The 24,081-nt window shown below is 42.8% G+C and overlaps 1 protein-coding gene across 1 annotated transcript; it reads right to left on the bottom strand.

Moving 5' to 3' along the window:
- Positions 1-1,063: 1,063 nt before the first annotated feature.
- On the bottom strand, positions 1,064-22,990 carry capn7 (calpain 7). Its single transcript, XM_062538276.1, has 22 exons — positions 22,901-22,990; positions 22,487-22,654; positions 22,226-22,334; positions 19,394-19,551; positions 18,263-18,330; positions 17,491-17,697; positions 16,975-17,061; positions 16,514-16,640; positions 16,071-16,156; positions 15,705-15,798; positions 13,396-13,542; positions 13,076-13,182; positions 12,651-12,771; positions 10,401-10,545; positions 10,174-10,273; positions 9,754-9,889; positions 8,849-8,924; positions 8,009-8,154; positions 5,732-5,794; positions 5,289-5,419; positions 4,421-4,513; positions 1,064-2,710 (listed from the first exon to the last, which is right to left on the bottom strand). The coding sequence occupies exons 2-22, from the start codon at positions 22,586-22,588 to the stop codon at positions 2,566-2,568; spliced, it is 2,448 nt and encodes an 815-aa protein (XP_062394260.1). The 5' UTR covers positions 22,589-22,654; positions 22,901-22,990; the 3' UTR covers positions 1,064-2,565.
- Positions 22,991-24,081: the final 1,091 nt, after the last annotated feature.

Genomic DNA, 24,081 nt, shown 5'->3' with positions numbered 1-24,081 from the left:
GGGATAAACAACTCACATCTATGCCAAAATGAAACGCTGCAATCAAAACATAACACTCTTTTCTAAAAACTAAATTCTTGCAACAAAACTAAACACACAAGCACCATTTGAATTACCCTTTATATCACCAGTAACACACTGATGCACTTTATATGAGAAACTACTTTCTATTTTCTTTATTTTATTTGGTCATTTTCTGACCTCGTCTTCTGTAAAACTCAAAAGTTGAAATCAATCAAGAGTTTTAGGTATTGAGGCTTTGGTGTAAGCATTTGATTTTAGTGTGTAAGCAATAGGCAAAAACTGTAATGCCATCATCTCTGCGTTTCTCTCCTTGTGAGCAGGGAAGATTCCAGAAGATTCTGATCTCAAATGTCGATTGGGAACTCTGTGAGCTACTACAAGCACGAGTAATAGCAGAGACGGTTTATAAAGCTAACTAAACAATCTTTGGTAATAGCGCTCAGATCAAGTGCCCAGTCTGGTGAACGCGTGAGAGAGGTTGTTTAACCTACTGTACTGTACTGTACACAACAGAAGGTTTTTGTCTATGACGAGGCTCTGTTTTGATTCTGGGTCAAACAGCCTAGCTCTCTCTCTCTCACACACACACACACACACACACACACACAAGCACACAGTCTCAGTCACTGCTGCTGCTGTTGTTGTTGTTGTTGAACTATGTCCTGTGACATTCATTAGGTTAGTTCGTGTGCTAATGACTTCTCTTAGTGTTTACCACAGGGAAGCCCAAGTAGTCTGGCCAGTGGCCACACACACGTTAAGCGCTTTGAAGCATGCTTTAGAACACAGTGGTATTTCCCCCTACACCACACTACTCATACTTGCACCACAAAATACATATCTTTTAATGTGCATCACTTGACTTGAGTGGGCTTTTTTTACTCCTAGGGGGAAAAACAAATCATCCCTGGGTGTTGTTTTCTGAATGTTATGACAATTCATCGTTATGACAATCATAAGCACTATAAGACATCTTTACACTATTTAGTAATCCAGTAACACACTGCATTGAATAAATAAGGCACTGTAGACAGAGGTGTATAATTGTATATGTATATTTGCCGTGTGGAGATGAGAACAAAAACAGCTTGTGATGTACAGTACAGTGTCCATTTTCTGACTCTGCTCATGGCTGCACCGTCACATAGAACAAACAGTTGTCTTAAAACGTCCTGATGTAGCAAAATAAAAATGCAGCAGACACACACACAGTACCATATGATATCATATAACTTCACTTTGTACGCAGTAAATTACTCATTTTGGCAATAGATTCCTCAGAAAACCTTCATGGGAAAAGTGCGGTACTGGGCTGTACTTGGAGACTTGTGCAGGACAACAATCTATTGGAATTTGCAAGTTATGGCAGCATGATCTGTGTCTGTGTGTGTGTGCGTGTGTGTGTGTGTGTGTGTGTGTGTGTGTGTGTGTGAGAGAGAGAGAGAGAGAGAGAGTGTGTGTGTGTGTGTGTGTGTGTGAGTGAGAGAGAGAGAGAGAGAGAATGTGTGTGTGTGTGTGTGTGTGTGTGTGAGTGAGAGAGAGAGAGAGTGAGAGAGAGAGAGAGTGAGTGTGTGTATGTGTGTGTGTGTGTGTGTGTGTGTGTAACATGGATGCACAAGTAGGTGGATGGCTGGATGCCTTGTGAGGACGTGAGCGGGTGCGTCCCATTCCTGTGTCAAGAGAGCAGACGGGCGGCTGCCTCCTAGTGCAGTGCGGTGAGAGGAGACGAGAAGAGCCCTTAAGAGAGGAAGTGCGCATCCTTCCCAGGAGGCACGAGGCGGTCAGCTCTGTCCAGCTCCCCCGCTTGCGGACGCGGCTCAGGCCCGCGAGAAGACATCATCATTTTAAAGATTCGATAAGAGATCCCTGTTGGTGGGACGCTGTCGCCTGAGAATAAATATAGCCTTTGCTTAGGTCAAATGCTCAGCATTTCTCATACAATTTCAGTCATATTCCCATGTCAGATGTGCACAGGTGAGTGTGTTTATGTGTGTGTGTGTGTGTGTGTGTGTGTGTGTGTGTGTGTGTGTGTGTGTGTATTCCTGCGAGTGCACTGTGCAGCCACGACTGAATAAATAGTCACAAGGTTGGAAGGATGGCCAAAAATATGGCAACAATCTCTCATCTGTTCATATAAACATACTTGCTGGGACAGGCGAGCTCATATCATCAGTCACAATGACAGAGGCAGCCACGACCCACCAACCAAATCAGTAATCACCAAAAACCTCCTTCATGTCTCCCCAGTTCAGTCCGCACACGTTAGAGTTAATGGCCATAAACCCTTTGTTAACAGTCACATGAGGAAGGGAAGACACGCGTTTGAGGTGACCGCTGGTGATGTCTTCACCCAGATGTGGATCCCCTGACCACCACCACGACCTCGATCTCGGGCGCGGCCGCTCGCTCGCTCGTCCAGCCTCCTCCTCCTCTTCCTCACTGAAGTTGGGAGACGCGGAGCGCCCCGGCCTCCTCCTCCTCCTCCTCTTCCTCACTGAAGTTGGGAGACGCGGAGCGGCCTCCTCCTCCTCCTCCTCTTCCTCACTGAAGTTGGGAGACGCGGAGCGGGCCGGCGCTGCTGAAGTCCAGGAAGAAGGGCCCCTCCTGCTTGGGGAGGAAGGTGGTGGGGATGACGTTGTAGATGCCGGCGGGGACGTGCTCCAGCTCCAGGTAGCAGAAGCCACACCTGCACAGGTACGCGTGTGGAGATGGGGGGCGGGGGGGGGGGGGGGGGGGGTGAGACAAGGGAGGAGGGAAGACAAGGACTGCAGCGTTAATGAATTATTCGTGTCATCTTTTTCCAAGTCATGACTGAAAATGTACATTTTGGATGTTTAGCAGTACTGTACACCCAGTCTGGCTCTGTGATGGTGTTTGCAGTATGCGTTTCATGTTATGGAACCTGATCCCCTGTGTTGCTATTCTGAGGAGAAATGTTTGTTGTTTTAGGATTAGCTTCTAAAGAGCACATGTGCACTCCATATTTTCACTGTGCTGAAAATTGATTTGGAGGGGGAAAAAAAACTATTAACAATTGTATGATATAATCATCTGTTAGCTATTTGCTTATTTTGTTCCTTGTTCCCTTCAATAGAATGATTGGACAAGTGTGCCACTGAAGATTAAACTAAACAAACTAAAACCAGAGCAGAGCAGACAACAGCAGACTGTTTTGTAAACACTTTGTGCTGAAATGATGTGCTAAGGATTAAAAACATGCTGGCGACAGGCACTTCTCTAGCTGCAAACTTCAAAGTGGCCAGTGTGTGTGTGTTCTGGTATTGGCGGAGCTAAAGGGGTTTTGAGTTGCACATGTGTGTGTGCGTGTGTGTGTGTGTGTGTGTGTGTGTGTGTGTGTTCTGGGGCATGTGTTAGTATGTGAGGTCTGGGGCTGCTGTCTGCACACCCCAGGGTGTGTGTGTGTGTGTGTGTGTGTGTGTGTGTGTGTGTGTGTGTGTGTGTGTGTGTGTGTGTGTGTGTGTGTGTGTGTGTGTGTGTGGTCTGGGGCTGGCTGAGCTAAAGGGGTTGTGAGCTGCACTCCCCAGGACACAGTATAGTTTGACTTGATAAACAAGCACATTCAGATCAGAAAGAAAGCTGCACCACATTGACAAAGTATGATGAACAAGATGACTTGGCACTGCAGTGGTCTGGCTTGGCAAAGGTTCATGTCAAAAGGCATACTGATCAAAAGACACACACACACACAGACACACACACACACTCACTCTCTCTCTTTTAGAGACATGCTGTACAAAATCTAGCTGTTCCAGTAATCACTAACACATTAACCACATTGTCTTAAAGTGCTGAAAAGCAGATGACACATACTGAAGGGATCCCACCACATACTCAAATAATCAACTGGACCAGTCGAAGACGAGAAGAACGGTGGGGGGGTGGGGGGGAGAATAATTAACAAAAGTGATCAAAAGCTTTAGCAGATTTCCACTTTGGGATTTGATTATTATTATATTGAGTATTTTCCTAAACCGTTATGATGGAACTCCAGACCACTGTGCTGGCCTCTCGCTTCTACTGTCTTTCATGCCTGGACATCACCTCACACATGAAACATGAAAAGCTTAATGAAAAAAAACTTTCTGATATTTAGGAGTGGATAAATTATCGCCAATGGACAAATGAATCATTAGATGAATCGAAAAAACAAACATTAGATTAGTCGACTAATCGAAAAAATAATCGTTAGATTAATCGTTTATAAAATAATCATTTGGGACAGCTGTACTGGACACAGAGATGTCTGGATCATATATCTTGAATCTCCCCCTTGGGGATCAATAAAGTATGTGTGTGTGTGTGTGTGTGTGTGTGTATGTGTGTGTGTGTATCTATCTATCTATCTATCTTTAGTGTCAGGAAGGGACGCCGTTACCGGTAGTCTCCGCTGCTCTTTCGCTGGAGGCCCGCTGGCCCCGGCTCTCCGACAGTGGACACGGTCAGCACCTCGAAGCCCACGCTGTACTGCCTGTGGACAGATAGAGCCGAGACACAATCAGTCACACTTAAGGGCTGTGAGTCACTTCACTCACTCCCCACCACCCAGCGCCAGTACACAAAATAATAGCACAGCGCGGATATGAGTTCCTGTGCTGCAGACAATGGCAACTCAGCACAGACACAAACAGGGAGACACTGAAAGAGAGCATGGGGGGGGGGTGACTGAGGTACTGTCCTCTTCTGAACTGGGGGTTCAGAAGAGGAGAGATATGCAGAGACTGCAGAGAAGCCTCCACATGGAGAAGATGGCAGAGGTGAACAAAGAGGGGGATGCTGAAGGCACTGAGAGGCACAGGCTGAATCACCTCTGGATGAAATTTCCTTGGGTAAATTGTTTTTCTGTTTTGCACCAGCACATACACCTCTGAGTGCACCTTGTGCGCACACACACAAACACACACGCACACACGCACACACACACACACACACAGAGAATAGAAAAACATACACACTACATGCCCATCAACAGTCTAAAAATATAGTAATCTAACAATCTAATCCACATTTCTGAGTAGCAGTGGACCGACATCAGTCAGTAGACATGGTACTATGTGGTGCACTTTGGTTGGTGCATTGCGACCGGTCTCTAGCTTCAAAGCACCAAATATCAAACCCAGACAGTTGGCGCCCTCTTATGGCCAAGAGCCAATACTGCAATCAAGATTGCTGAGAAGAATAGTGGCCACATCCACACCATGCTTGGGGTCTAAATAAATGAATATATAAAAAACATGGATTCTCACCTGGACCCTCTGAGCTCAATGAGCAGAGGTGCGGCCTTGTCCATGTTAATCTGGTAGATGGGGTTGTGCTTGTACGAGTCCTTGTAGTTCCCACAACCCCCTGCACTGACTCCCTTCCATTGACCGTTGATCTGAGGAGAAGAGCAGTGAGGATCAGACCAGACCAGTCGCTCTTAGTTTAACACCAATCCAATGAGGATCAGATCAGACCAGTCGCTCATAGTTTAACACCACCAATCCAGTGAGGATCAGACCAGACCAGTCGCTCTTAGTTTAACACCAATCCAATGAGGATCAGACCAGACCAGTCGCTCTTAGTTTAACACCAATCCAATGAGGATCAGACCAGACCAGTCGCTCTTAGTTTAATACCAATCCTGGTGGATGGGTCAGAGTTACCATGCAGTGGAGGAAAGTTTAATTGGAGAGACTTATGGACTTACCCTTTTGGTCTGTGTGAAGGGTGTTGGGATTTTGGAGAAGTTAAACTTGCTCACCGAGTACACCTGTGGAACATTCAACATGTGATTAGTCAACCCTTTGGGCGGCCATTTTTCTCAGTTGTGTACAACATGGTAGCTCGCACTACACATTTCAACTGGATACTATTGCAGTGTGTTCATACTGCATGTTCAAACTGCTTCCAGTACACTGCAAGCCAGAAATCCAATCTGATCAGATCAGAGAGCTGGAACGCTGTCACTAGGACGTCTTCTAATCAGGGATCATGAGCCTGCTCAAACTGCAGGACTAATTTGTCAGGTCTGACTGAATTGGGGCCGAAGTTAGATCACAATGGTCGAGTGTCTGCCTGGCTTCACTCAGCAACACTTGAGCAGTGTGTAAGTTGTAGCTCCCGAGATGCCCAATGAAGACTCCCCTAAGTATAGCACAAGTTTCAGGGATGCCAATGTATTCCCGGTATTCCTGGAACTTTTCTGGATGAAACGAGATGGCCCACTCAAAAGATGCCTCACAATGAAGACTCCCTGACAATATTATCATCCCTTAAGTGCTGCACATGTTTCCAAGATACCAAAGCATTCCTGACATTCCGGGATTTTTTTCCGGATGAAACGAGATTGCGCCACCAGTGCCCACGGAGCTGGTGCTAATTCACCACAGCGCTATCAAAACTGCCTACTCTCTTCCAGAGTATTGTGTGTGCATATAATCACAGACAGACAGACAGACAGACAGACAGACAGACAGACAGAAAGACAGACAGGCAGACAGGCATGTTTGATGTCCTATTCATCACTCTGTCGGGGTGGCGTCAGATGTAGTCAGCCCCCATGCCATTTTCGGTAAACACAGCTCTCCTTTAAAGGGATATTCCGCCATTTTTGGAAATACGCTCATTTTCCACCTCCCCTCGAGCAAAACAATCGATATTTACCTTGTTCCCGTTCATCCAGCCATTCTGTGAGTCTGGCGATACAACTTTTAGCTTCAGCCTAGCATAGATCACTGAATCGGATTAGACCATTAGCTTCTCGCCTGCTAGCTTCATGTTTAAAAGTGACTACGATTTCTGGTAATTTTCCCATTTAAAACGTGTCTCCTCTCAAGTTAGAAAGTGCAATAAGACCAACTGAAAATGAAACCTGGCGTTTTTCTAGGCTGATTCGACATGGAACTACACTCTCATCTGGCGTAAGAATCAAGGCAACTTGCAAACGTACCATAGGCGCAGTGATATCGTACGCAGCATCTGAAAATAGTCCCCATAGACATCAAGCAGTAGTAGTGCCAGTAGCTGCAAGTTGCCTTGATTATTACGCCAGATGAGAATGTAGTTCCATGTCAAATCAGCCTAGAAAAACGGCAGGGTTCATTTTCAGTTGGTCTTATTGCACTTTCTAACTTGAGAGGACACACGTTTTAAATGGGAAAATTACCAGAAATATTAGTCCCTTTTAAACATGAAGCTAGCAGGCGAGAAGCTAATGGTCTAATCCGATTCAATGATCTATGCTAGGCTGAAGCTAAAAGTTGTATCGCCAGACTCACAGAATGGCTGGATGAACGGGAACAAGGTAAATATCGATTGTTTTGCTCGAGGGAAGGTGGAAAATGAGCGTATTTCCAAAAATGGCGGAATATCCCTTTAAGTGGGGATTTGGAGTGGCAAAGGGATCTCAGACTCCTCTGCAGTTCTTTCATCTCTCCATCAGCACTCTTTCATTCCATCCCCCTCTCCTCTCCTCTCCTCTCCTCTGGCTTTTTACATCACCCACCGGAACCGTGTCATGCAGCCAAATCTCAATCCTGAGCATCACATTACTGTGCTGCAGGCCCGCCTGGCATTCTGTCTCTTAGGGACTTCAATAGCAGCGTTTATACACACGCACGCGCGCACAAACACTAACACCTACGCACATGCACACACCTCTACAGGTGAGCTGTGTAATAAACAATGTAACTCCTATGTGATGAATACCCAGACTAGTACAGTACAGAAAATCAACCAAGGTCGATGCGCACATTAACCGCCTGAGACTTCTCTACACCATGAAATTCATATTAAAAAATATGTAAACATCTTCTAATTTAGTATCATTTTACATTGGGTAATTACACTTTAAAAAGTTACATGCTCAAAAAGCACAACCACAGACAGACACAGACACAGACACAGACACAGACACAGACACAGACATAATATGAATACAAATGCGGTTAGTTAGTGACACGCACTCAAACAAAGGCCCACTCACTCGTAGCGTGTAGTTGATAGTGTTCTGCTTCTCGTACTGAGACACCACCAGTGTGAAGGTGTGAGTGCCAGCACTGGTCAGCTTCACCTTGGTCAGGTAGTGCGGGCTGTTGATGCGGATGCCATCGATGTAGGGAGGCGGGTCCGCTGTAAAGGACGCAGAGAACAGTACTCACGGCTTACTACTAATCTCATACAAGAGAGAAGAAAAGAGGCTAACGTAAGGTGACCGTGTTCCGTGCCGTGGCCATGTAACACCATTCCGTATAATTGACACTTAAGCAATAAGCCACTCGAGTCCGTAGATTATGCTGATTTTAGAACAACTAAGGGGAGGTTAAAAGAAAACCCTGCAGCTGTTTTAAAATCAGCATAAACTACGGACTCGAACGGCTTATCTCTTAATTCCATCACAAGTGTCAATTGTACGGAACGTTGTTAGAGCCTGGGCACTGTCCGGAATATGGTAATCTTACGTTACTTGAATAAGGCTAATATTCCAAAATGTGACACATATATTAAACCACATATTACACAACAGCATGAGACAACAGCATACTGCTGTTCTTTGGACCATCACCTCATACAAGAGACACGAAAAGAAAGGGGTTTGTTCGCTAATTTTCCAAAATAATAAGAAGAGAAAAAAAGCTATATTTAATAATCGTCACCATAAAAATCTGCGAAGGCCTTAACATTCTGGGTGAAAGTTAGAAACCTCTGTGTCACGGTCACATACACAATAACCATGACATTGTGAGTGCTACAGTACAGCTAACGCCTGTTAGCTTAAAACAACTGTTATCTCCAGGACAACATCAGCTTCAGTGCTCTTACTCACCAGGGTAGTACACCTTCTTTCCATCTGTCTTGTAAACCACTAAGGTGATGAACTCCCGATTCTGTGCAAAGTCATCCTGAAGAGGGTGAAGTAAAAGACAGAGCTCAGTAAAGTCCAAGCAGACCAAAATACACGAAAAGGAAACATCAGGCCTATTTTCACCGCTCCTGTGATAAATCATTTTGCCTTTAAACGGGCATTTTGGTGGAGATTTATGACGTTCGTTCATGGAGACCATAAAAGATATGGCTCCCATGTAGCCTTTCATCCCATGCTGAGACATGACTGGTTCCAGTGCATGGAATGGGAACGAGATTCTAGCGCTATCCAGAGATAGGAAACTTGGCATTGGAGAGTAAAATTCCATGAATTGGTTCTACCCGTGCACCTAAAACAGGTGACTTCACTAATAAGTTCATCAAACTACTGAAGGGTTGAGCTAGTAAGAGTCAACTGTTTTTAAACTGAAAGGTTGGAGGAAATATGTAGTAGGGCTTTTTTTTACTTTCTGAAGCCGGAGTTCTCATCTCTGGCACGATCACTTAGGGCCTGTGTCCACCAATCACGTTTTTTGCGCCGACGGTGACAATTTTCAATAGAAAGTCTATGTAGCTCAGCGTTCACAGCGCTGAGCGCCCTCGGTGGGAAAAAGCTCTCGGCGCTGACCGTTTTTAACCGCAGCGCTCAGAGCGCTCAGAGTTGAAATCTGTTCAACTTTTAGAACAGCGCTGGGCTCGTCAATGTCACTTCCCTTTATAAACCGTCTCTGGTTTTGGTAACATAGCAACAATTAACACTTGACCGAAGCGCCGTGAAAAGGAGGTTGAGGGCGCTCTCAGCATAGAAAAAAAACGCAATTGGTGGACACAGCACCTTATTGCCTAACTGCCCACTGACTCACTGACCTTGTCTGTGATGTGTCTGGTGAGCAGCACCCACACCGCGGCGCCCCCTTGTGGACACTGCACCTCTAGTTTGTATTGCGGGTTGTTGGCCAGGCTGTAGGCATCCTTCACTGGACCCAGCTTTGCATCCCAGCTACTGCAGGGAGAAACGAGCGAGCACATCTGCATTACAGCTCACAGTTTACATGTGCAAGATGAAAACTCCATCTCCACCCTTAGGTTGTTATACTGTACTAGTGGCACTATCTAAAAGACACAAGAAATCAACATATCTGCAATACATTTAAGCTAAAACAAAAAAGTACTTGTCAAAAAAACTGCATGTGTTAAGAAATTTAAAAAAAACAACTTTAAAAATGGATCAAAGTTTTCAAATGCTATTAGTGATTTTGTTGATTTTAGAAATTGTTGATGACTTACCTGTGAATGCATGAAGACTCCTTAAACAGTGCAGGGCTCCAGCTTAGGTAGATGACATCATAGTACTGACACAGGTCCTCCCATATAATCCAGAAGACACCTGTTGCATCGATATATAGGTAGCGCGTCGCCGTTCATCAGTAATATGTATGACATGCAGATTATTATTTCAGTTTGTGAGCGAAAGCAAGCTCTACGAGGAAAACACACAGGCCTGATTTTCTTACCATTGTCAAACTTCTGTGCCATTTTGGGGTCAAAGTTGAGGTACTTGAGGAGATCAGGCGTCCAGTTCTTCTCGTCTCTTTCGCTGTAGCGGCCCTTCCACCTGAGGTGGCTCCATGGGTTCTTTAGCTGCAGGAACCGCTTCCCCTGCACCAGAGAGAAAAACGAAGGTTATGCATAACCACGGTTCTATGAGTTTCGGATGACCGCCAGAGCTTGGCAGTCACTCGGAGGAGGGACGAGAAGATTGTCAAGAGGTCACTTCCGGGGTGAAAGCACCTTAAGTGCATGGCGTAGTGCCATACAGTACGCCACCCCGGTCACAGGTGACTTTGTTGGTACAAACACTCGACCTACACGTATACGTGATGGTCATCCAGGTGCTGAGAGCACCGCCTCTGGCGGTCAGTAGAAACGAAATAGAACAAATAATACACAGATGGCCACAGATTGATGAGATGGCCACAGATTGTCAAGGAGGGTGGAGCTGGAAAAGTCCGATTCCAGATGCTTCTCACAAAGACTTTTTTTTTTTTTTTTTTTTCCCACCGCCACCCCCCCACATTGGGGGACTATTAACTGGATTTTTTTTATTGTTGTTGTTATATTTTTTCTTTGTTTTGTGTTTTCTTTTCCTTTTATTCCTTTATTTCATTTTGCTTTTATTTTCCTCTTTTTTTCTCCCTTTTGTTTTATCTTTACTCAAAAAAGCAAAGAAACTACAAACAGACAAACATAAGCAAATGTCAAACATAATCAAAAGAAGAAAAAACAAACTAAAAAACAAAACAAACAAAAAGTAATTAAATCCTCATTTCATTTCATAACATGTCACTAATATTCTTGTGTCCCCCATTATCACACCTTTTGGAAGGAACTACATTTTGTCCAAGTTTCCTTTGTACATAACATTGTCTACACACAACATACATTAACACAAATATATAGCTTATATATTTATATATTCATAAATATATGCATATCCCAATTTGTTTCTAATTGAGTTCTATAATATTTTTTTTCTATAATACATTTTTTCTATAATATTTTTTTCTATAATATTTATTTATTTTTTAAGTCCACCCTTCTATTTCTTTTACTTTCTTCCATCTATCACCATATAATGATTTATTACTTTCTCTCGCCATTAAACATTCTATATCGCAGTAGTTTCTAATGTAAGTTTTAAATCTTTTTATGTTGAATTTTTTAACATCTGTCATTTTATTAATAAATATTTTTCCCAGCAGAAGAATTATATTTTGGAGTTCTTGGCTGTCACACATTAAGTCCCCCAAAAGTACTGTGGCCAAATCTAGATGTAGAGATATATCACATTTTAGCATCCAATTCTGTACATCAATCCAAAATAAAACGACCGGGGAGCAGTACCAAAATAAATGTTCTGTCGTTTCATCTTCCTCCATACAGAATCGGCAGTGTGGTGTTGGCTCTATTCCCCAAATGTATAAAAAAAATGTAGTGTTTAGATATTTAAATATAAGTTTATATTGGAAGGATCTAGCTTTAATATCTAGTGAAGTTTCATACAATGTTTTAAAGACAAGTTCCCATTGAATTGGACAATCAAATTTTTCTTCCCAGCTGTCAAATATTCTATATGGGATTCCTACCAGTTTTTCTGATTGTAAATAGAATCTATATATTTGTTTATTGATCTTTGATCCATTAATCCATTTGATTGTTTTGATATTTGGTCTACATACTAGGAGCGTGCCACCATTCTTTTTAATTTTTCTTTTCCATTCTAAAGGGACAGAGCTAACTAATTGATTATATTGTTGTACAGTGCATATATCTCCATACTTATACCTTATTTGTTTGAAAGACACAATTTCTCCCATTTCATTCATTAAATCTTTTACAAAGAGTATTCCTTTTTCAAACATTTTTTTATAAAAAATGTTTCACAAAGACACAAAGACTTTGTAAATCAGTGGACAACATAAAATAAACAACACTCTGACGTGTCAGAAGTAGAGCAGGAGAGGTCTACAGAATCAAATTGTCGACAGACAGAGCACGGAACAAATTAGAGGTTTATCTTTTCATTTCCTTTGCACTCTTCCAAACAATATTCATGTTTTTGCTGTTATTGATTACTAAAACCTCAGAAAATTCTCAGGGATGTTAAAAATGCTTTCCTCTGCACACATGTTACTAATGCGTACCAAATGACCTATCACGCTAGTGTTTCACAGTCAGAACACTAATTTTCATATGTAGCTCACCTTGTGTTCCCTGATGTCCAGAACAGCGTAGGCGTGAGTGGGCACTAACCCCCACTTGTCCCCCTCTTCCTCCGTCATCACCCCAGTTGCCGTGGTGATGAGGACGTCACCTCTATGGAACCTGTCCAAGCATTACAGGACGATGCAAACAGTCAGAGAGAGAAAGATCTGAGTTATCTGACACTTGGAATTTTGAGAATTACCCCCCAAATTATGCTGACATGCACTTGTAAGTGAGTTGAGTGAATGTCAGTCTGTGTGTATAATTTCAATATGCATGTGATGATCTTGTGTGAGTGTGTATGAATGGATATGTTTGGACATGGAATGTGTGTGTGTGTGTGTGTGTGTGTGTGTGTGTATGTGTGTGTGTGTGTATGTGTGCATGGGTGTGCTTGTATTTGAACCCAGTGCTGAAATCTCACCTCTGATACAGCATGCGAAACGTGTCGTCCTTGACGAAGGACTGATTGTCTGAGTGCATGGCGATGCGCTCGGGGATCCAGCCGGTGAGCGCGTGCAGGTCAATGTTCTGGAGGACACAAGAGGGAGACGGAACACCTACCCATTAGCTTCACAAACTCCCAACACAGCGCTGCCGACGCTTTCAAAGCAACAGCGATGGCCAAGGAGGAACACGTAACCAAAATCCCTCCATGGACACGCCGTCCGCACTTATCATCCGAGAGGAATGTATCCGTAACAGTCTGGAAAAGCATGGACGTTTGGAGGAATACACACTCACCGAGTTGGAGCCAGGGAAGTCGTATCCTCCCATGACCTTCATGTAGGCCTTCTCTATGAGCGACACCCACAGCTCGTTCCTGTTGCTGGAGTAGGAGCACAGGAGCTCTCCGTTACGGTCTACGGGCAGGTAGTCATCGATGATCACCTGAGGGGGAAAAAATGCTGTCTGTTCTGTGTGTCATTATATAGTAGAACCCTCTGTGCTGTCAGTTCTGTGCATCATTACACAGTAGAACCCTCTCCCCGCTACAGTCCACAGGCAGGTGGTTCTTCAAGATTTTTTTTTTTCTTTTTTTAACAATCATTCATGTTGACTAGCAGACAGAAAGTATACTTATCTTAGACACCTATTGTATGTGCAATTCAACATGCTACACAAAAATAACTGCTGTCTGTCTGTTGACTGTCAAAAGCAGAGAAGCACAACTTGAGATGCTGTTAACCAAAGCTGTGTGTTAGAAAACACCTGATTGCTTGAAAAAGATTGTTGCCAAGTCCGTTCACATTCTGATGTATCCAATCTGCTATCGTGACTAAATTTGCTCAAGTTCAAATTACTCAGATACGTTTGATCTCCGGATGATGGATGACCCCGCTGGCTGAAGCCGGCTGGATGAAGTCGGGTTTTGGTTTAAAAAACGCTTATACACACTGGGCGTGTCTGCCTCTACAGTGTTGGCAGTCAACCTCTTCTGTTCCAGTTGAACGTTTCACTTTAATGCACTCTGACACTAGCCTTGAGCCCCAAATCAACTTTTTGGCTGTACAAGCAGACCCATAAAAGGAGGTGGATGCGTGTGAATAGAGATGTACTGTAATGTAATGTAGTGTGATGAAGATGAGTCTGGAACGCGGAGAACCACCACGCAGCACATTTCCCTCATGTCACATGGTACACTGTGGTCTACACAATTTGATCTAATTTGGAGGCGTCTGTCTGTCACAGTGTGAAACATGCAGGAGTATGTACAGAAAGTACTGTATGTAGTTATGCAGGTATTCACTCAACTATTCATGTTATATGAGACCTGCGAGTCAACTGTGAATTGAAAGTGGACCGAGACTTTCTTGCGTGTCCATTGTTCACATAAAGACACTCCACTTTTGACACAACACAAAAATAATGCATGGTACCACTCAACAACAGTTCCGTGATTTATTGAGTGGGAACTGTGTTGTTTACTGGTAGACTGTAAGGCACTGCACTGAGTAGACGGGATGACACAGACTTTGAAAACCTCAAAGTCCTCTGAGGGGCAATTTGTGGTAGCAACACATGAGTGCATTTCCCAACATTACTTGACCAGTTAGCAACTTAGTTGGTTGGCAATGGAAAATTGCATCGCAACCAACAAGATAGATAGATGGATAGATACATTATTGATCCCCAAGGGGAAATTCAAGAAGACTTGAGCTCACTTGGCAACTATGGTTTTGGGAAACACGCCCCAAAAAATTAGGCTCATTAGAAGAACAGCTGGGGGGTGGGGGGGGGCTGGGGGGGGGACTGTGGCACAAGGGGCAACAGCGTCCATACCACAATCAGGTCCAAATGCCCACAGGGAGGGCATTTTGAATGGGCAAGGGTATTTCCCAATGCCCTCCCTCTCAGCCGCTTTCTGTTGATCTTTATCATCCCTATCTAAATAAAAGGCTAAAAGACTAAAAACATATACATACAAAAGAACAGCAAACATACAGTAGTGCCACCACTGATGATGGACCTGTTTTTAAATATATAGATCTGGTACAGTATCTCGGTTGTTTGGTGACCACAGATCTAGCAAAGGCCACAATGATTGTCCAAATCTGATACCCTGTACATGTTTATATGAGCATGTCCCATATGAAAAAGAAATAGAAAAAACGTATACTGCCAGCAATGTGTTTTATATACAAAACTTGTATGGTTTACTCTTGACAGTGGCCCCTTTCTCGTTCTCCTCATACAATGTCATACACAGATTTACTAAGGATCTTATAATGGTTTCACTGTCATATAAAAATCTATCAGGATTCAGATAAAACATGGTAAAATTGTGTATGATTTGTCTATTTCTTTTCCATATGGGTTGGAAGCTTGTCCCATATAAGACCATTATAAGATCCTTAGTAAATCTGTGTAACCTGAAACATATAAAACTTTGTAAACTGTAAGGGCTATATATGACATGTATGAGGAAAACGAGAAAGGGGCCAATTTCAAGAGTAAATCATACAAGTTTTGTATATAAAACACATTGCTGGCCGTATACGTTTTTTCTATTTCTTTTCCATATGGGGTACGTGTTAAGAGAGCAACCCTACCTTTCTAGGCACTCCATTGATGTGCAGCTTCACCATATACTTCCCACAAGGATTATACTCCGGCTCTCCTCTCCTGTTCTGAGGGTAGATGATGCTGCCAACATACAAAGACACAGCAGAGTGGTTAGTGGTCTATAGTCTAACTCTCACAACATACAGACTATACATTAACTGCTATGCATTTATGGATCCTAGACGCCCCATGGTTCTAAATTTTTTGGTTAAATGAGTCAGCAACCTGGCAAAGCTATGAAAACAGATGGACTAAATGAACTAGAGTTCAAGTTAAGGTGAGGGGAGCAAAGAATGAATTGAGTATTGGATTGAATTGGGCTTGTATTGGCTCAGAGTCTCTGGCAGATGTACCTGGTGATGAGTTTCTTGTTGAAGCGTCTTTCATAAGCTGCGCTGATGGCTAAAGAGGCCACAAATGAACAGTCAGACACCACCGTCTGGAGGCAAAGAAAACAAACACACAAATTGGAATTGACAGTAGAAAAAATACCCAAAAGCATGTTAACATACGAAGGGTTCAGATGCAAACCCCTCTAAAATCCGTCTGACCACTTTTCTTTTAAATTAGCATTTTGTGTCAGGCTCCTATAGGGGTTTCCCTACAAATCAATATTTCAGATCAGGAAGAGAGTGGTACTTAGCGGGTTTTGAAGCGGAATAATTTAATTAACGTATACTTTGTGTGGAGAGCATTCGCTCACCATCGTTAGTCAGAATCAGAGGTGGCTTTTAGGGGCTTTTGCGTCTGAACTGTTATGATGCTCAAATAATCAGCGTTTCAATGGCAAACCAACCTGTTTGATGCTGAAACTGGACACGGTGAATATCATGGTAGGGTTGTTGCACATCTCATCTGGCCGAACCCAGCGAGAGAAGATGGCAGATTGCTTGGGTGACAAAGCCAGTTTACCACGCTTGTCCCTATGACAGTGAAACAATAGGGGGTCATTTCAGATTAACTTAATCTCAATTTACTTTCATCTGACAGATTTTGAGTGACCAAAATTTCTTAGTTATGATAACTTTGCTAATAGAAATTATGTCAAGAGTATTGTCTAGAAAAAAGCTGATTGGCATGAAAAAAAATGCTGATTGGTAATGATTTTGTTTTGTGACATACAACTCAAATCAAACACATTTTGCTTGTGGGGCAAGAAATATGCTCTCAAAATTGTTTCATACTCTTGCGTTAAAAAGGCAAAAGAGTGACCAACAATCTGTGAGGAAATCCAGGAATCAGAAGGAACTGACTCACGAGAACGGAACAGGAAAGGCAAAGCGCTCCCTCAAGTCCACGCTCATAAATGGAACATATTCCATCCCGTTAATCTTGGAGGTGCTCCTGTTCAGAACAATGAAGAGGTGAAAAACAATACATGCGCCATAAACACTCCACCCTTTGCACACATAAGCCAGTGTTTGACTTTTGAACAGACATGAAGGACTGTCAGAGAGACATCTGAGTAACACAACTTTGAGTCAAATCATAGCTCAAGGCTGCCAGAAGATCATAGGCAGGCATATCCTGTGTGTGTGTGCAAATACACACATAACATATGTTACCTTTATTGCTTTTTAAGAGCAGATCAAAAAGGTATAAATAAAAAGTAACTTCTAATCAAAGTACATAAATGTAACTTGATAACTAGACATAACCACACTATGCCTCTATCCAGTGAATGAGAATTTTCTCTTTCACACACACTTACATTACATGCGCACGCACAAACACACACACACACACACACACCAGCAAGGCCATACACCTCACCTCAGCACCTCGATCTCCTCTGCGGTGTAGCGCTGGCCCTGCGGGTCGCTGGACTGGGCCGCTCTCACCGGCTGTGCCCGGTCATGGAGGGAGAAGTCCGGGCCCAGGGGGAAGAACTGCCTCACCTGCCCAGTGGCTTTGGGGGCAGCTGAGGCCGCCCTCTCCTGCGCAGCAGCCCTGGTCACTGCATTCTTCAGCCCCTCTGCCCTGTGGGGTCACGCAGCCAAGATCACAAATCAGGTGACATGATGGTTCAGGTTCATCATGGTTTGTATATAATGGTATTGGTGTATTTCATCAAGCTATTAATCATTGATATTGCATTGACATTGTTGCTTATTATGGTATTTTTATGGTATTATTTTTTTGCTTAATGTAGTATTAGCAATATATTTTAAAACTGTTCACTGTAAATTTGTAACTATTGTATTGTTTTTATTTGCAAGTCGCTTTGGACAAAAGCATCTGCTAAATCATATAACCATATCAATAACCAAGAGGCAAGAGAGAGAGAGGGAGCACTGTCCACTATATGTACAAGCGCAGCAGTAAGTACTGTACACACTGGCCATCAGTGTCGGCAGTCACAATGTTATTTAAAAAGTCTAAACAGTTTACATATTTGGCTGTGAAACTCACAGCAACAAACCTTGACCTTAGCGGTCTAAAATGTTACTCTTTGGTTTACACTACACAACGTGCTTTTCAGTCGTGGATATGGAGTCACGTGGAGAGACTGAAACAGACTGAGATAGCCATCTGCCTCCCTCACCTGTCGAGCGCCTGTCGAGCGAGCTGCTTCAGTTTGCCCTGCAGAGCCTGGTCAGACGTCTCATTCGACTGCAGGAGGAGGAGAGGGGAGAGAGCAGTGAGATCAGAGCAGGCAGACGCACACATTCAGAGGACTGCCTCTAATTACAGAAACAGCCAATAGACCTGTCACGACATACAGGGCATGCATCTGAAGGTCAGGCTAAAACACCTGTCGACCAACCAAAGGTGCGGCTGCATGAGAACTGAGCAAAATGCTTATAGCTAATGCTATACGTTTCAACATGACAGTTCGACCTAACGGTGATGAAAGTGAGAAGGAGCAAGAGGGTACCCTAAACAGTTCAGTGGACAAGGTTGAAGAGGCAATATTAAATTGGCCATTAAGGCGTGTCGTGGCATGAATAACCAGTCAAACATACTGTACAGAGCATGCAATACATAAGGAGGTTGGGATTAAAAGAGCAAGCCGACTCCATATCTTCTTGAGATAAAAAAGAAAAACAAAATCTTCATCAGAATTAACTTAAACCAGCAGTCTGAACAACGGAGTGAAATTAGCTCTGTCCAGGGCTCATCGTGGCAGTATTTCTCTAAGCCAGTTTGAAGTTTAGAGATACACAGAAAGCTACACGAACTTTAGACACATACTGTAGAGAGCTACAGGAACTTTAGACACAAGGAGAGCTACAGGAACTTTAGACACTAGGAGAGCTACAGGAACTTTAGACACTATGAGAGCTACAGGAACTTTAGACACACAGAGAGCTACAGGAACTTTAGACACATGAGCTGCAGGAATTTTAGACACACAGAGCTACAGGAACTTCAGACACTAGGAGAGCTACAGGAACTTTAGAAACTAGGAGAGCCACAGGAACTTTAGAAACTAGGACAGCCACAGGAACTTAAGACACTAGGAGAGCTACAGGAACTTTAGAAACTAGGAGAGCTACAGGAACTTTAGACACTAGGAGAGCTGCAGGAACTTTAGAAACTAGGAGAGCTACAGGAACTTTAGATACTAGGAGGGCTGCAGGAACTTTGGACACACAGAGAGCTGCAGGAAGTTTAGAAACACAGAGAGCTGCGGGAACTTTAGACACATAGAGAGCCACAGCAGCCCACCCACCGCTTGGATACAGAGCTCCACCGCCTGGGTGTAGAGCTCGATGGCCTCATCGCTGTTCTGCTTCTCATCCTCCTCGAAGGCCTGTGTAACAAGGAAGTAGGCTCGCTCCAGATCCAGCTGCTGCTTGGTCTTCAGCGGGTCACTGCTCTGGGCCTGGACTGCAAGGTGGATGTTCAGACAGACATCAGAGGTGCAGTCAAATTCACAAACACAGGCAAAAGCTTGCGAAAGTTTACAAACAGGTTTCTCTGTTGGTTTGCTTGTTGGTCGTTTGGTCATTTGGTTGGTTCGTTAGCAGGATTGCACAATAACCCAGGATTACACACATTTTCATAAAACTTCCCTGCTGGAAAAAAAACCCAGCCTGACCAGCTTGTGATGGCTGACCTGCTAGACCACATACCACCAACAGGCTACCTGGCCTGCACGAGTTAGTTTCACTTTCCAAAATTTGAATGGGTTCTTCCTTGATGGAGGATCTGTTACAGATTCAGTGAGCTGTGCTGTTTAGAGTGGCATTCCAGTTTGCTTCGTTTTTTTACACTCCCTCAGAGACCTACTGTATGGCCTTGGTTCAGCAGGTGCACAACAGAAGTGCACAACTGAGGTGTGTTCTAATTCAGCAAACAGTGGAAAATGTTCATGGCAACCATGTTTTCTCTGAACATATACATTTGAACAATGTAGTGCAAGCATTCCATCATCATGGTAACACTTTGCCCAGTTTACGTCCAGATCAAATGCATGCAGTGCCACTGCTGGCCACTTGGGTGCCCTGAGTGGAACTGCTTTGTGGCGCGTATTCTGCTTCTCCTCATCAGAGGTGCAAATATTGCATTTATAAAATGCAGGGTCATAGGCTGCAGATCTTAGATTAGATTAGATTAGATTCCACTTTATTGTCTTTTAGCAGAGTACAGGTACTGTACAGAGCCAAAGAAATGCAGTTGATATCCAACCAGAAGTGTAAAGAAGCATCAAATACCAAACTGTAAGTTGAGTACAGAGACAGTAGAGACAATAGAGATTGATAATATCCGGTGAATAATAAATACAGGTTTTCCAGATGGCATGTCTACAGATATAAGTAGACTGTGCTGTACTGTATATCTAACTCTTTCTGCTTTACTGTTTAATTTCTCTCTCCTGTGTTGTGTGTTGTGCTTTTAAAACAACAAGTCTAAATAGCCAAAAACTGATATCATTTGACAATGTTTGGGCCATGCTTAGATAATATCATCATATGATATTACAATATTAAATATCCATCCTACATAACATTAATATAACTTAATTTTCAGTGTGGGTTGTGGCAGGTGTATCTCCACTGAATTTCAGCATTACATTTCCAGTGCAGGTAAGCATCTCATTGGTGGCCCTATTGCAGTGTTTTTCAACCACTGTGCCGTGGCACACTAGTGTGCCGTGACACATTGTTAGGTGTGCCGTGGGAAATTATCATATAAGTTTATCATATTATTATAAGTGGTCTAAAAAAGAGTGAATAGACATCATTTTCTTTGTGTTCATTTGATTCCTATTCAAGACACCATTTGACAAGAATGACTTGATATCGTTAATGCGGGCTACAGATTTTTATTTAATTTCATTTTCCATAAAATTTCATTTTATTTAAAATTTTCAGCTGGTGGTGTGCCTCAGGATTTTTTCAATGACAAAAGTGTGCCTTGGCTCAAAAAAGGTTGAAAAACACTGCCCTATTGCATCTTTATTATATTTAACCATCAGCTTTCTCATTCGTCTTTATGTTAGTAGTTATATTAATGTTATATAGGATGGATATTCAATGTGATGATATTATTCAAAATTGGCCCAACCATTGTCAAATGATATCAGCTATTGGTTATTTAGACCAGTTGTTTTAAAAGCACAACGCAGGACACAGGAGAGAGAAATCAGACAGTTAAGGAGAAAGAGTTAGGAGGAGAAAAGGTATAGTTGGATAAATACAGCTTTTCCAGATGACATGTCTGGAGGAGGAAAGAGGGAGAGACTGTAGATGTGACACTTACTGTTTCAGAAGGTATAAGCTCTACAGCCCCTGCAATTTATAAATGCAATATTTGCTACTCTGACGAGGAGAAGCAGAACACTGGTACTGATGTGTGTTCCTGGAGAACTACCTCTTCAGACAGTTTGCGAGTGTTAGCAAACGTTGGCCAAAACTCAAGGCAAACATTACCTTCTTGACGGACATAAAGAAGGAATAACCATAACAATTGCATCTACATAAAATAATCTGTATCTAGTAATAATAATGTATATTATGCTGTATGAGAGAAGTTAACAGGTGAACCAGCTTCCAGTTTGTCATATAGCAGGTGGACAAAACAAAGTGCATAATGGAGGTTTAAGATGATCCCCGCGGTGGCGTATAGTGACAGGGTATGTCACTACTCCTCCATCTATGCACTACTCAAACTAGGCATCATATCATGGGCATTATGACCTAACGGGCCTTCTTTGAACCTCTGGCAAGTCACACCCACTCTCAAACTGTAGGCCTCTGTTGTGCTACTTACTGGAAGCAATTCTGCAAGTCACGGAAACTATGACTTACAGGTGGGAGGTGGCCACCACCTCGCTTTCCACTTTCATATTTAGCCCATAGAGTAGCCTAAAAATGCATCTAGTAACCTATCTATTATTCAGAATCTAGTAGGCCTACTCATGGGTCATGGGTGGGTGTCACGGCATGTTGGGCAATACAGTATGAATATCCCTCACAAACAAATAAACAAAGACATAAACCATGACTATGTAGGCTAGCATCATTAAAAGGCGAGGTGACAAGGAAATAAATGGACTAACCTGCATTATGCAGAGCCTGCACTCTGTCCAGGTATTCGTTCACCTTATCCTGTATGCTTTCCAGTTTAGATCCTGCCATGCCAGCGTAGATGAGTGCTTGCGCCGCTTCCTGTAAATTGCAGTAGGCTATAATTCACGCTGTACACACAGAGAGCATATACACTTACATAACATGGGCGTACATTGATCAACAAATATTACTTAGTTGCTGTAGCCGTGTTAAAATATTTAGCCTAACTCTCTGTGTAGTAAACGTCTTACCTTGTAGTAGAACACGGCTTCATTATACTTTCCCTTCTGGTCGAACAAAACAGCAGATTTGGCGAATTTCACTGCATCAAGTTCCAGCGCCGCGCAGTCCATTCTCTCAAACGAGAAAGCAGGCTACCTTTCGATCTCAGCTAAGTCGGAAATTGTTTCACGAATCCCCTGTCATTTGTAACAATCGGTTGTTACTGTATATATGTTTATATGACACAGAATATCGAGAGATCATGGGTAACTTATGTTGACGTGACTGGCTAGCTAGCTAGTTTGCTAACAGTAACGTTACTTGAAATGCGATGGCAGGTTGAAGTTGACAGATGATCGTAAATCACACTATTTCAGAGACATGATGACAGCAAAATAGAGAACAGTCACAGTCATCACTAAATAAATATGTAAGCGCTTCACCTCTCAGATGTATGAATTGTGTCAAAACGTTACATCCTCAAAACGATATTCCACCACTACTGACTAGCTGAGCAAGTTCAAAACAAATCCATATTCTGCTTCCGGGTAGGTGAAAATCGACATCCAACGTCATCCAACGTTTGACTAGCAGGGGTGGGCTCAAAGTCTTCCCCATCAAGGGCCCAAAAATGTAGGGCCGCAGGCCAAAACTAAATGTTCAAGTCGTGGGCCATTACATTGAAATGTATCGCATATTTTGTGCAAGATTAAAAGTCTATAGAAAATACACACTTTTTTTTTTTTAAGAAATAGACTACAAACACTATTATTTACTGTAGGCTAGTTTGTTTACAGCACATTGATATCAAGAAATGCATCCATTAAGCTAAGGAGTAGAAATAACGAAGCAATCATAATTGTTGGGGGAAAAAAGCATATGAGCACTTCTGTGTCTTGGAATAAAGTTATTTGCATCAATATTAATTAATTTATGTAGAACACAACATCTCCCTATGTGACAAATTGACACATCAGAACAATTTCTCAAGGAATGGAGACAGACATGCTTGAAAAAATAAACATTTACCCCCTATCGCCCATCTAAAATAATGTTAAACTGTGACTAGATTGTAGTCTGGCTATCACCATACTAGCTCAATCTTTTAAGATTGAACATGTCTGGGGAGTCTGGACTTTGTTTCTACTCTTTTGGAAATTCAGACCAACAATCCGGCTGCGCCTTTTGGATAAGATAAGCTAGTTTGTGATTGGACCTAGAAGATGTGGACAGGAAGCAGGGGAGATAGATGTGAAGCTTTCCAGCCTGAGCTGCAGGGTGAAATCCAAATTACCGGCAGATCAGGCAGGATTTACCCAGCCTATAGATAGATAGTGAACTGCAACCAGTTTTAGAGTAAATCGAACGTTGAGACACAATGAAAGTCTGACCAGAGCGCAGGGCAAAAAAATAGATGATGGGCCAACTTTTACCCATGGGCAGTGTTGCCAGATCATGTTGAGTTATTTCTGCCCATAATGTTTGAAAACTGTCTTCAGCAAAAAAACGTCCAACAATGAATTGTGTCAATAGCAAAACTATTGAACTCAACGCCTAAGGCTTATTTTCCCCTGCTAGACAAAGTCAAAAGAAGCCTAATTGAGCGGGCACCCACCAAATCTGG

The sequence above is a fragment of the Sardina pilchardus genome, chromosome 6 (assembly GCF_963854185.1).
Source record: "Sardina pilchardus chromosome 6, fSarPil1.1, whole genome shotgun sequence".
Taxonomy (NCBI): Eukaryota; Metazoa; Chordata; class Actinopteri; order Clupeiformes; family Clupeidae; genus Sardina; species Sardina pilchardus.
This window is presented reverse-complemented; position numbering and strand designations above follow the sequence as displayed.